The following is a 13356-nucleotide window of genomic DNA, read 5'->3' as shown; positions in this document are numbered from 1 at the left end:
GCTGTTATTGGGAAGGCGGCTCTGTGCATGGCGCTGTTATTGGGAAGGCGGCTCTGTGCCACCCACAGCTCCCCCTCCCCATAACAGTGCCACCCACAATTTGTTTTAATATGGCCTTTGAACATAATTTTTCAAGTAAAATCATAAACCTCTTTTTTGTAATTTGTGTTTTTTCCCAATGAAATTAGACAACTAATCGATTATTCAAATAATCGTTAGCTGCAGCCCTAATTGAAACAATAGATCATTTTCTGATGTTGGGTTTAAGGAAAACGTGTCATGTATTGCAAGGCTCTTGATATATTAAAAAAAAAAAAAAGACTTTTACATGTATGTTTAATAAAAAAAAAAAAAACATATACAAGTCAAAGAAAAAAAACAAATACGAACTGATTCTTTCGGGTTAAAAAAAATAGGTTTGCAAAAACTGAACAATTCCCCAATATAGGTATAGTTTGTTAGAGTACTACCTTGTGGTTCCGTCACAAAATCCACATATGAAGATCTGCTAAAAACATCCAAGGCTAGGTGACTAACTCTTGTTACATAAACTGTACAATTGCAATTTAAACTGACGTCTAGGCTTCTGCCACAAATGCAAAGTGTGATTTACACTAGTAGTCTCTCAATGGCTTGCTGGACCGACTGGATCTGGGGCTTCAGTTGAGACCCTTCCTTGATGGTGACTGCGCAAGCAATGACTGGTCTGGAGACCCCACAGGCTCTTCCCAAAGCCTGCTTGGATCGAACAAAGACGTAAGGGACATTCTTATCTTCACATAAAAGAGGGAGGTGAAGAATAATTTCTAAAGGTTCTGCATCAGCGGCCATAGCAATGAACTCGGAAATCCCTCTGTTTAGGGTTTTTGTCGCTGTAAAAAAATAGAAATGTAATACATTAATGTATTTACTACAATCACATTAGCCGCATAAAAGAAAATGTCTCAATGATAATCTCCACATGTACAGAAAAGAGACTCTTGGTTTGTAAAGAGTAACGCTGGTCAAAAGTGAGATAGGCCAATTTGTCCAGAGCGGGGCATAAGGGCTCATGCACCATCCATGTGCCGCACCTGTCGTAAATGCACCTGCACTATCCATGTAGCTGATGCAGACCTATTCAACTTGAATGGGTCTGCGATCCATCCAGATTGAAAAGAAAATAGAGCATGTTCTGGTCCGCATCCGTGAAATGGTGCGCACACAACCAGTGCCTGCATACTGCGGATCTGCTGTTTGCACCCAGCAATACGGGCACGGGACACCTACGGTCATGTGCATGAGGCCTTAGGGTGCTGTCACACGTCATAGCTGTGCTGCGTTTTGAGTGCAGCAAAAACTGCATGTTTTTTTTTTACTGTACTCAAAACGCAGAACCACTGCAATCTGTAGGAGTACCATAAGGGCTCAAGCACAGCTGTTGGATGTTCTGGGGATCCGCAAAACAAGAAAACTGGTCGTGTGCATTCCATATTTTGCAGAATGGAACAGTTGGCCCCTAATAGAATAGTCCTGACCTTGATCGTAATGTAAGTAATAGGACATGTTCTTTTTGAAGAACAGCGTTGCGGACATATGGAAATGGAAGGCACACAGACATTTCCTTTTTTGTGACCCCAATGAAGTAAATGGTTCCACATTCGGGCATAAAAAAATGCAATTAGGTATTTCAGGACCTTGCGATTTTCTGTCTTTTGCATTTTGTTTTTTTGACTCCCTGCCTTTTGGAGCCATGACTTGATATTTTCCATTCACACAGCTGTATGAGGCTTGTTTACTGCAGGATAAGGCTACTTTCAAACTTGCGGCAGAGGATACTGGCAGGCAGTTCAGTCGCCTTTGTGAGACAGATCCAGATCAATCTGACATACATTGCAATACCGGACCCGTCTTTCCGGTTGTCATCTGGAAAAACAGATCTGGTATTTATTTATTTTTCACATATTTAAAAGGTCTGCGCATGCGCGGACCGGAAGAACGGATCTGTCAATGCAGCAATTTTAATGCTGGATCCGGCACTAATACATTTCAATGGAAATTAATGTCGGATCCGGCAAGTGTTCAGGATTTTCGGCCGAGAGAAAACTGCAGCATGCTTCGGTATTTTCTCCGTCAAAAAAAAAACGTAAGAGGGACTGAACTAAAGACATCATGATACTGAACGGATTGCTCTCCATTCAGAATGCATTAGGATAAAACTGATCCGTTTTTTCCGGTATTGAGCCTTTAGGACGGAACTCTATACCAGAAAAGAAAAACTCTAGTGTGAAAGTACACTCAGTTGTACTTTCTAATGGCACCATTTATTAATGCATCTAATATAGTGGGAAGCTGGGGGGGGGGGGGGGGGGGGGTATTTTTGCCAAACAGCAATCAGTGAAGGTTCACTTAAAACTTTACTGATGATAGTTTAAAATCTGCCATTTCACCCAACTTGTGATTCAGGAGCAGGTCAGTAACATTTAAAAGGGGTATTCCCATCTCGGACATCCTAGCCATATGCCACCTCTGGGACCCACCTATACTTAGAATGGAGCCCACACCGCACATGTGCAGTTACCGTCCATTTATTCCTATGGGAGTGCCAAAAATAACCAAGCACTAGTTCAGCTATTTCCATCAGCCCCACAGAAGTGGATGTAGTGGTGGCATTGCTTGCGTGGTTCACTTCCCATTCATTTCAATGGGACTGCCAATAAAAGTAGAGCGTGCCACTGTAATTTTCGGTGCTCCCATAGGAATGAATGGGGGCCCTCCAGGGAATACCCCTCTGTTCAGGGCTCATACACTCTGTGCACAGTCTTATTACTCCTCCATGCCAAACCCAGACACAATGCAAGTTTAGCACTGGACCCATCTATATCAAAGGATCCTGCAGATGTCGCTGGTCAGGACAGTCTCAGCACGATACCTGTGGCCCCTGGACCGGCACTGTACATTAGGAGCCCCATACCTTCATTCGCCCCTTTGCGGAGCTGCTTGTAATTGGAGGCCTGCTGCACCAGGTCCAGGATCGTTCTGGTCAGCTGGGCATCAGCCAGGGGGTAGGCCTTGGGATTCACCTCGGACTCGGTCTACAATGACATACATAAGCACAGGGTTAGGGAACAGTAGACAGCCATGAGGCAGGGGGCAGCGGGGCCGCACAGCACACGTGCCCGGCTGGCACAACGCCGCTCTCACCCCCAGGCCGGCGGGCACGTCTCTTACCATGGTTCGTCTCAGCTACGGTCTCTCCTGGTCCCCTCGGCCCGGAAGCTTCACGGAGGAAAACTAAAAGAACGGAGAGAAAGCAATGCGCTGGCAACGTGCGTCTGACTTCCGAACAACCAGAGCGGAAAGGGAGGAGCTTCGTGCGCCACTGCACACGTGGTCTGCCTGTTCAAATCCTGTCCCGTCTTCTTAAGGGGCGTGGCTTCATTGGGGGCAGTCGTACATTTGGATCCAGCCTGAAAATGGCGTCGCCTCTCCTCATGAGAACACATGTGGTGTCCTGGCCTGCTACAGCGCCCTCTGATGGAGGTTTAGGGGGCTGCAGAAGGAGGGAGTTGGAACAAGCGTCACGTGGTTACATGGCTAGCTTTACCGCCTGATTTCTGCGGGTGTGACCAGAGACGTGCGGAGAGAAGAAATACCGCAATGTAATAACGTGGATAGATTTGTATGAAGAAACTACATGCAATTAGACACTTGCTAAACACTTATTACAAAAGTCATTTTTATCTGACGCTTGTATAACCGAAAATCAGGAGAGCGCACAGCCAGGAAATAATTCCACTTTAAAAGGGTTTTCTAAGATTTTTAAACTGATGACCTATCCTCAGGGGCAGACTGACCGGTCGGGCACTTCGGACATGGTCCGAGGGCCCGGCCGGGATGGGGGCCCGCCCCAGAATAACATAACACCGGGCTCCGCTCACTGTAATAGTAATATTCCTATGTGAACAACTTAACCGCCTCCGGACCGCCTAACGCAGGATTGCGGTTCGGAGGCGGCAGCCCTGCGCTCAGCGACGCATATACACGTCATCTTGCGTGAGCCGAGATTTCCTGTGAACGCGCGCACACAGGCGCACGCGTTCACAGGATCGGAAGGTAAGAGAGTGGATCTCCAGCCTGCCAGCGGCGATCGTACGCTGGCAGGCTGGAGATGCGATTTTTTTAACCCCTAGCAGGTATATTAGACGCTGTTTTGATAACAGCATCTAATATACCTGCTACCTGGTCCTCTGGTGGTCCCTTTTGTTTGGATCGACCACCAGAGGACACAGGCAGCTCTGTAAAGTAGCACCAAACTACACTACACCCCCCCCCCCCTGTCACTTATTAACCCCTTATGAACCACTGATCACCCCATATAGACTCCCTGATCACCCCCCTGTCATTGATCACCCCCTGTCATTGATCACCTCCCTGTCATTGATCACCCCCCTGTAAGGCTCCATTCGGACATCCGTATTATTTTTACGGATCCACTGATACATGGATCGGATCCGCAAAACACATACGGACATCTGAATGGAGCCTTACAGGGGGGTGATCAATGACAGGGGGGTGATCACCTCATATACACTCCCTGATCACCCCCTGTCATTGATCACCCCCCTGTCATTGATCACCCCCCTGTAAGGCTCCATTCAGACGTCCGTATGATTTTTACGGATACATGGATCGGATCCGCAAAACACATACGGACGTCTGAATGGAGCCTTACAGGGGGTTGATCAATGACAGGGGGTGATCACCCCATATAGACTCCCTGATCACCTCCCTGTCATTGATCACCCCCCTGTAAGGCTGCATTCAGATGTCCGTATGTTTTTTACGGATCCACGGATACATGGATCGGATCCGCAAAACACATACGGACATCTGAATGGAGCCTTATAGGGGGGTGATCAATGACAGGGGGGTGATCACCCCATATAGCCTCTCTGATCACCCCCCTGTCATTGATCACCCCCCCCTGTCATTGATCACCCCCCTGTAAGGCTCCATTCAGACATTTTTTGGGCCCAAGTTAGCGGAAATTATTTATTTTTTTCTTACAAAGTCTCATATTCCACTAACTTGTGTCAAAAAATAAAATCTCACAGGAACTCACCATACCCCTCACGGAATCCAAATGCGTAAAAAATTTTTGACATTTATATTCCAGACTTCTTCTCACGCTTTAGGGCCCCTAGAATGCTAGGGCAGTATAAATACCCCACATGTGACCCCATTTCGGAAAGAAGACACCCCAAGGTATTCGCTGAGGGGCCTATTGAGTCCATGAAAGATTGAAATTTTTGTCCCAAGTTAGCGGAAAAGGGAGACTTTGTGAGAAAAAAAATAATAATCAATTTCCGCTAACTTGTGGCAATTTTTTTTTTTTTCTATGAACTCGCCATGCCCCTCATTGAATACCTTGGGGTGTCTTCTTTCCAAAATGGGGTCACATGTGGGGTATTTATACTGCCCTGGCATTTTAGGGGCCCTAAAGCGTGAGAAGAAGTCTGGGATCCAAATGTCTAAAAATGCCCTCATAAAAAGAATGTGGGCCCCTTTGCGCATCTAGGCTGCAAAAAAGTGTCACACATCTGGTATCGCCGTACTCAGGAGAAGTTGGGCAATGTGTTTTGGGGTGTCATTTTACATATACCCATGCTGGGTGAGATAAATATCTTGGTCAAATGCCAACTTTGTATAAAAAATTGGAAAAGTTGTCTTTTGCCAAGATATTTCTCTCACCCAGCATGGGTATATGTAAAAAGACACCCCAAAACACATTGCCCAACTTCTCCTGAGTACGGCGAAACCACATGTGTGACACTTTTTTGCAGCCTAGGTGGGCAAAGGGGCCCACATTCCAAAGAGCACCTTTCGGATTTCACAGGTCATTTACCTACTTACCACACATTAGGGCCCCTAGAATGCCAGGGCAGTATAACTACCTCACAAGTGACCCCATTTTGGAAAGAAGACACCCCAAGGTATTCCGTGAGGGGCATGGCGAGTTCCTAAAATGTTTTATTTTTAAAAGTTCTATGAACTCACTATGCCCATCAGCGAATACCTTAGGGTGTCTACTTTCCGAAATGGGGTCATTTGTGGGGTGTTTGTACTGTCTGGCCATTGTAGAACCTCAGGAAACATGACAGGTGCTCAGAAAGTCAGAGCTGCTTCAAAAAGCGGAAATTCACATTTTTGTACCATAGTTTGTAAACGCTATAACTTTTACCCAAACCATTTTTTTTTTATCAAAGACATGTAAAACAATAAATTTAGAGAAAAATTTATATATGGATGTCGTTTTTTTTTGCAAAATTTTACAACTGAAAGTGGAAAATGTCATTTTTTTGCAAAAAAATCGTTAAATTTCGATTAATAACAAAAAAAGTAAAAATGTCAGCAGCAATAAAATACCACCAAATGAAAGCTCTATTAGTGAGAAGAAAAGGAGGTAAAATTCATTTGGGTGGTAAGTTGCATGACCGAGCAATAAACGGTGAAAGTAGTGTAGGTCAGAAGTGTAAAAAGTGGCCTGGTCATTAAGGGTGTTTAAAGCGAACCTGTCACCAGGATGTGGCGCATAGAGCTGGGGACATGGGCTGCTAGATGGCCACTAGCACATCTGCAGTACCCAGGTCCCACAGCTCTCTGCGCTTTAATTGTGATAAAAAAACGTTTTGAGTGATATGCAAATTACCTGATATGAGTCCTGTAGCCGGAGATGAGTCAAGCGTCAAGGAGCCCAGCACCGCCCCGTGTCCTCCGAATCTCCTCCTTGCCGGCTGACATCACAGAGCTGGAGCGCCGAAATCTCGCGAGCTAGCGCATGCGTAGTTCGTTCCCTGTGCTGATGCCAGCACAGAGAATGAACATGATGCCGACACTGCGCATGCGCTAGCTCGCGCATCGCGAGATTTCGGCGCTCCAGCTCTGTGACGTCAGCCGGCAAGGAGGAGATTCGGAGGACGCGGGGCGGTGCTGGGCTCCTTGAATTTGCATATCACTCAAAACGTTTTTTTAACACAATAAAAGCACGGAGAGCTGTGGGACCTGGGTACTGCAGATGTGCTAGTGGCCATCTAGCAGCCCATGTCCCCAGCTCTGTGCACAAAATCATCATCTGAGTTTATTAGTTAAAAGAATCGAATGAGTCAGAGACTGTGTCACCGAGTCCCTGCCGACAGACTTCCTGCTCTGCGGCTCCCTGTCTCCTGACAAGTCCGTCCGGGGGGGGGGTATAGTATTGCAATGTAGCAGAGCTGTGTGTGTACAGGGTGTTTGCAGCAATGTAGCAGAGCTGTGTGTGTACAGGGTGCTTGCAGCAATGTAGCAGAGCTGTGTGTGTACAGGGTGCTTGCAGCAATGTAGCAGAGCTGTGTGTGTACAGGGTGCTTACAGCAATGTAGCAGAGCTGTGTGTGTACAGGGTGCTTGCAGCAATGTAGCAGAGCTGTGTGTGTACAGGGTGCTTGCAGCAATGTAGCAGAGCAGGAAGCCTGGCAGGGACTCGGTGACAGGATTATTTTAACTCAAAGAATCAAATGAGTCTCTGACTCATTTGATTCTTTTAACCGCCTCACGTCCGCCCATAGGATATAAACGTCCTATGGGTGGACGTCTATTTCTGACAGCACGTTTTAAAACGTCCTGTCAGAAATAGCAGCTGCACGCTAATCGTGCAGCTGCTGATCGGGTTGCCCGCTGTCAGTGACAGCAGGGCAACCCAGAGATAAGGCAGGGACAGTTCCCAGGTGTCCCTGCCTTCACGATCGCTGCAGACACAGCGCTCACCGAGCGCTGTGTCTGCAGAGCAGGAAGCGCTGTGCGCTTCCTGTTCCGGCCCGGCGGTCATGTGACCGCCGGGACCGGAGAGTGCAGGGGCTGTGTGAGGTCTCTCAGAGACCTCGATCAGCCCTGCTGTGAGGCTGTACAGCGCAGGATTGCTGCTGTACAGCCTCTATAGGGGTGCATTTGTCCTGTAACTGGGGCTACTATCTCAGCCCCAGTTACAGGAGAAATCAACTGTGAAAAAAAAAAAAAAAAGTGAAGTAAATGTCCCCCAGAGGTCTTGTATGACCTTATGGGGGACGAAAAGTGTAAAATAAAATAAAAATAAAATAAAGTGTTGAAAAAATAAAATAAAAAAAAGGTTCACATGTAAAAAAAAAAAAAAATCCCAAGTAAGGAATAAAAAAAAAAAAAAAAAATAGAAAAAATAAAATAAAATAGACATATTTAGTATTGCCGCGTCCGTAAAAACCAGCTCTATAAAAATATCACATGACCTAACCCCTCGGGTGAACACCGTAAAAAATAAATAAAAAAAACTGTGTCAAAACAAGCAATTTTTGTCACCTTGCATCACAAAAGGTGCAACACCAAGTGATCAAAAACGCGTATGTCCCACAAAATGGTACCAATAAAACCGTCACCTCATCCCGCAAAAAATGAGCCCCTACATAAGAAAATCTCTCAAAAAATAAAAAAACTATAGCTCTTAGAACATGGAGACACTAAAACATCATTTTTTTGGTTTCAAAAATGCTATTATTGTGTTAAAGTGAAACAAATAAAAAAAAGTATACATATTAGGTATTGCCGCGTCCGTAAAAACCAGCTCTATAAAAATATCACATGACCTAACCCCTCGGGTGAACACCGTAAAAAATAAATAAAAAAAACTGTGTCAAAACAAGCAATTTTTGTCACCTTGCATCACAAAAGGTGCAACACCAAGTGATCAAAAACGCGTATGTCCCACAAAATAGTACCAATAAAACCGTCACCTCATCCCGCAAAAAATGAGCCCCTACATAAGAAAATCTCTCAAAAAATAAAAAAACTATAGCTCTCAGAACATGGACACATTAAAACATAATTTTTTGGTTTCAAAAATGCTATTATTGTGTAAAACTTTAATAAATGAGAAAAAGTATACATATTAGGTATCGCCACGTCCGTAACAATCTGCTCTATAAAAATGTCACTTGACTGAACCCCTCAGGTGAACGCTGTAAAAATAAATAAATAGAAACTGTGCTAAAACAACCAATTTTTTGGTCACCTTGCCCCATAAAGTGTTATAATGAATGATCAAAAAATCATATGTACCCAAAAATAGTACTAATAAAACTGGCACCTTATCCCCTAGTTTCCAAAATGGGGTCACTTCTTGGGAGTTTCTACTGTAAGGGTGCATCAGGGGGCTTCAAATGGGACATGGCATCTAAAAACCATGTGGAGTTCCTTTCCTTCTGCGCCCTGCCGTGTGCCCATACAGCAGTTTACGACCACATGTGGGGTGTTTCTGTAAACCGCAGAATCTGGGTAATAAATATTGAGTTTTGTTTGGCTGTTAACCATCGATGTGTTAAAGAAAAAAATTGATTAAAATGGAAAATCTGCCAAAAAAGTGAAATTTAAAAATTTGATCTCCATTTTCCTTTAATTCTTGTGGAACGCCTAAAGGGTTAACAAAGTTTGTAAAATCGGTTTTGAATACCTTGAGGGGTGTAGTTTCTACAATGGGGTCATTTATGGGGGTATCCACTATGTAGGCCCCACAAAGTGACTTCAGACCTGAACTGGTCCTTATAAAGTGGGTTTTGGCAATTTTCTTACAAATTTGAAGAATTGCTTCTAAACTTCTAAGCCTTCTAACGTCCTAAAAAAATAAAATGACATTTCCAAAATGATGCCAACATAAAGTAGACATATGGAAAATGTTAAATAATAACTATTTTATGAGGTATCACTTTCTGTTTTGAAAGCAGAGAAATTGAAATTTAGAAAATTGCGAATTTTTCAAATTTTTGGGTAAATTTGGGATTTTTTCATAAATAAAGGTGAAATATTTTGACTCAAATTTATGACTATCATGAAGTACAATGTGTCACGAGAAAACAATCTCTGAATGACTTGGATAAATAAAGGCGTTCCAAAGTTATTACCACATAAAGTGAGATATGTCAGTTTTGCAAAATTTGGCCTGGTCAGGAAGGGGGCAAAGGGCCCAGATGGGAAGTGGTTAACTAATAAACTCTTAGACCATTATCTAAATCCCTGCAATAACTATACAGTGTAGTTACATCAGTCTGCTCCACTGCAGCAGAGCTGTGTTTGCCAGGAGCGAGTCCCTCCAGACCTTCGGTTCACTTGAGAGCCGACTCAGCAAGTGAACCGAAGATTCGATGAGCTGAGCATGCGCATTGATCTTCAGTTCACTTGCTTCTGCCGGCTCAGGAAGTGAACCGAAGATCCGATTCATGAAAAAGATCCGAACTTCCCATCTCACAAACTCAGTAGCAGGCCGGGCGGCAGCGCAACTCACTGACGTCACGCGCCTGCTCCTCCTACTTCATTCATAAAGTGGGAGGAGCAGGCGCGTGACGTCAGTGAGTTGCGCTGTCGCCCGGCCTGCTACTGAGTTTGTGAGTACAGAGAGGGAGAGGATCGCAGAGGAGAGGATTTCAAGTTGTTCACATCGGAATATTAGTATTACAGTGAGCGGGGCCCGGTGTAATAGAATACAGTGACTGCACCGGGCCCCGCTGCCATTACAACACCAAATGGCGGTGTTCCGTTTACTTGACAGTATTATATCTATATCGTGGGAGATAGTTTTGCATTACGTCTAGCTTGAACTGCTGACTAATATAAAATTGTAAATCTTTATTTCATTTCCTTAAAACTATTTTCCACGATATAGACATAATACTGTCAATTAAACGTCACAGAGGTGCTGAAGAGGTCTAGATATTTGCATCTTGTTAACCTTTATTTTTGTTTGCATTTTGTTAACCTCTACTGCGCCTGCGCCAAGTCGTCTTTTTCGCGCATGCGCAGTGTATTGGGGATCATTCACTCACAGGGACACTGTTATGGGGGATCTGTGGATGACACTGTATATGTTGCTATATATGTGTCATCCACAGATCCCCCCCACAACAGTGTGTCATCCACAGAGCCCCCCCCACAACAGTGTGTCATCCACAGAGCCCCCCCCCACAACAGTGTGTCATCCACAGAGCCCCCCCCCCCACAACAGTGTGTCATCCACAGAGCCCCCCCCCACAACAGTGTGTCATCCACAGAGCCCCCCCACAACAGTGTGTCATCCACAGAGCCCCCCCCACAACAGTGTGTCATCCACAGAGCCCGCCCCCATAACAGTGTGTCATCCACAGAGCCCCCATAACAGTGTGTCATCCACAGAGCCCCCATAACAGTGTGTCATCCACAGAGCCCCCATAACAGTGTGTCATCCACAGAGCCCCCATAAGTGTGTCATCCACAGAGCCCCCATAACAGTGTGTAATCCACAGAGCCCCCATAACAGTGTGTCATCCACAGAGCCCCCATAACAGTGCCATCCACAGATCCCCCATAACACCTTTTGGTTCAAAATATTTTTTTATTTGGCTATTCCCCACCCCTCTTGTAATTGTTCTGCTACTTGTGGGCTGCGCGGGAATGAGTTGAGTCACTTCGGTGGCCAATCCCGTCCTGCAGCGCGTGATCCCGGAAGACCTGCCGCTGTAGGTCACGGGTCTCGCGGGATCACGCGCCTCAGGATGGGATTGCGCACCGAAGTGACTGAACTCATGCCCATGTAGCCCGCAAGTAGCGGATCAGTGGAACAAGTACAAGGTGGGTGGGGGGATGGTCTGTGGGGTTGCCCAGACGGCTAGGCCCTTCACAGTAGTTATTAACCCCTTTCAGCAGTCCCCCATTCACTGAAGGGGAGACTGCTGAAAGGGATTAATAACTACTGTGAAGGGCCTCCCCCCCTTTCACAGTAGTTATGCCCAGATATGTGCCCCCTTCACAGTAGTTATGCCCAGATATGTGCCCCCTTCACAGTAGTTATGCCCACACTGCTTCTAACAGAGGCTCACTAATGGACGCTGAGATTAGATCACCCCATATGAGAGCATTGAATCAATGCTTTCCTATGGGAAAAAATTTGACCCTGGAAGTCATCATGCAGGGTGTGAGGACGTCCAGCGTCAGATATCAGACCAAAGGTCTGTTTTAATCCAGGAAGCCCTCAGGTGGCTGCCAGCGACTAGAGGCTGATTTATTGCTGGAACGTAAACAATGCAGTTTCTCTAGAACATTGCAGTTCGATTTGCAAAAGGGACACTGTACCGAGCTGAAGTGGTCTGGGTGCCTTTTGTGTCACTTTAACTTTGAAATCTTATTAAAGATTGTGTAGGGTGTGGCTGGAGGCGGGGCATGGAGGCGGGACAAGGGTGCAGCTTGCAGCAGAACATGGGTGGGGCCTGTAAGGGGGCCCTTGATTTATTTTGCCCGGGGGCCCTGAGGGTTCTCAGTCCGCCCCTGTCAATAGCCATGACATGAATAGGAGTTGGTAAGGCAAACATAGGAATACCCAATCTTACAGCATACTCAGAGTCAATAAAGCTAGCCGCTGAGCCAGAATCAATAAAGGCCTTACCCGGCCATTTATCTACTCCCAGAGAAATCGTAATAGGTACCGAAAGCTTACATTTAGAAAATTCAGGGTGTACCTGGTCCTTAGGTTGCCTTGCCTTAGGAGACTTGACAGAGAGGACCTTCTTAAGACACTGGTTGATCCAATGGTCAGGATCTCCACAGTAAAAGCATTCTCCACGTCTGCGGCGAAGATTCCCTCGGGTCATGCCAACCTGCATGGGTTCCTCGGTGGAGACCTCAGCATTGTCTCTGGGATAGGCCTCTGGCTGGACCACCATCTTGGAAGAGAACTGTTGTTTCTGTCGTCTCTCTCTAACCCGTCGGTCAAGTCGGACAACAAGGGTCATCATCTCCTCTAAGGTCTCTGGAATTTGATAACTGACCAGAAGATCCTTTAATTTATCAGACAGACCTGACCTGAACTGACTCTTCAGGGCTGGTTCGTTCCATCCTGAGGGGACACACCACCTTCTGAATTGGGTGCAATAATCCTCCGCTGGTAAATTGCCCTGAACCAGTGCCTTTAGAGCCGTCTCGGCTACTAGAGCCCTGTCTGGTTCATCATAGAGGGTACCCAGGGCCTGAAAGAACCCCTCCACAGAATATAAACAACTGGCGCCAGCAGGTAAAGAGAACGCCCAGTCCTGGGGATCACCCTGTAATCGGGAAATGATAATGCCCACGCGTTGACTCTCGGGGCCAGAGGACACGGGGCGCAAACGGAAGTACAGTTTGCAATTCTCCTTAAAAGAGAGAAACTTCTTCCGGTCTCCAGAAAAGGGTTCTGGGAGCTTAATCTGGGGCTCAAAATGCGGACTGGAGGCCTGAGGAGTGGAAGAACCTTGCCCTAACTCAAAAGAACTGAGATTTTCCCCTAACTCCTGCACCATCTGCGTCAGATTAG

The 13356-nt window shown here is 45.9% G+C and overlaps 1 protein-coding gene across 1 annotated transcript; it reads right to left on the bottom strand.

Annotated features, from left to right (window-relative positions):
• Positions 1-336: 336 nt before the first annotated feature.
• Positions 337-3372, bottom strand: SNU13 (small nuclear ribonucleoprotein 13). The gene is made up of 3 exons (XM_040407021.1): positions 3211-3372; positions 2954-3074; positions 337-872 (listed from the first exon to the last, which is right to left on the bottom strand). The coding sequence occupies exons 1-3, from the start codon at positions 3211-3213 to the stop codon at positions 610-612; spliced, it is 387 nt and encodes a 128-aa protein (XP_040262955.1). The 5' UTR covers positions 3214-3372; the 3' UTR covers positions 337-609.
• Between the last annotated feature and the right edge of the window lie 9984 nt (positions 3373-13356).

This window comes from Bufo bufo, chromosome 9 (genome assembly GCF_905171765.1).
Source record: "Bufo bufo chromosome 9, aBufBuf1.1, whole genome shotgun sequence".
Classification (NCBI taxonomy): domain Eukaryota; kingdom Metazoa; phylum Chordata; class Amphibia; order Anura; family Bufonidae; genus Bufo; species Bufo bufo.
Note: the sequence above shows the minus strand (reverse complement) of the source record. Positions and strands in the feature narration are given on the sequence as shown.

Coding starts and splice junctions, on each gene's coding strand:
- SNU13 (XM_040407021.1), bottom strand. Junction 873..2,953: donor CCGCAAAGGGGCGAATGAAG/GTATGGGGCTCC, acceptor ATTTTTTTACAG/CGACAAAAACCCTAAACAGA.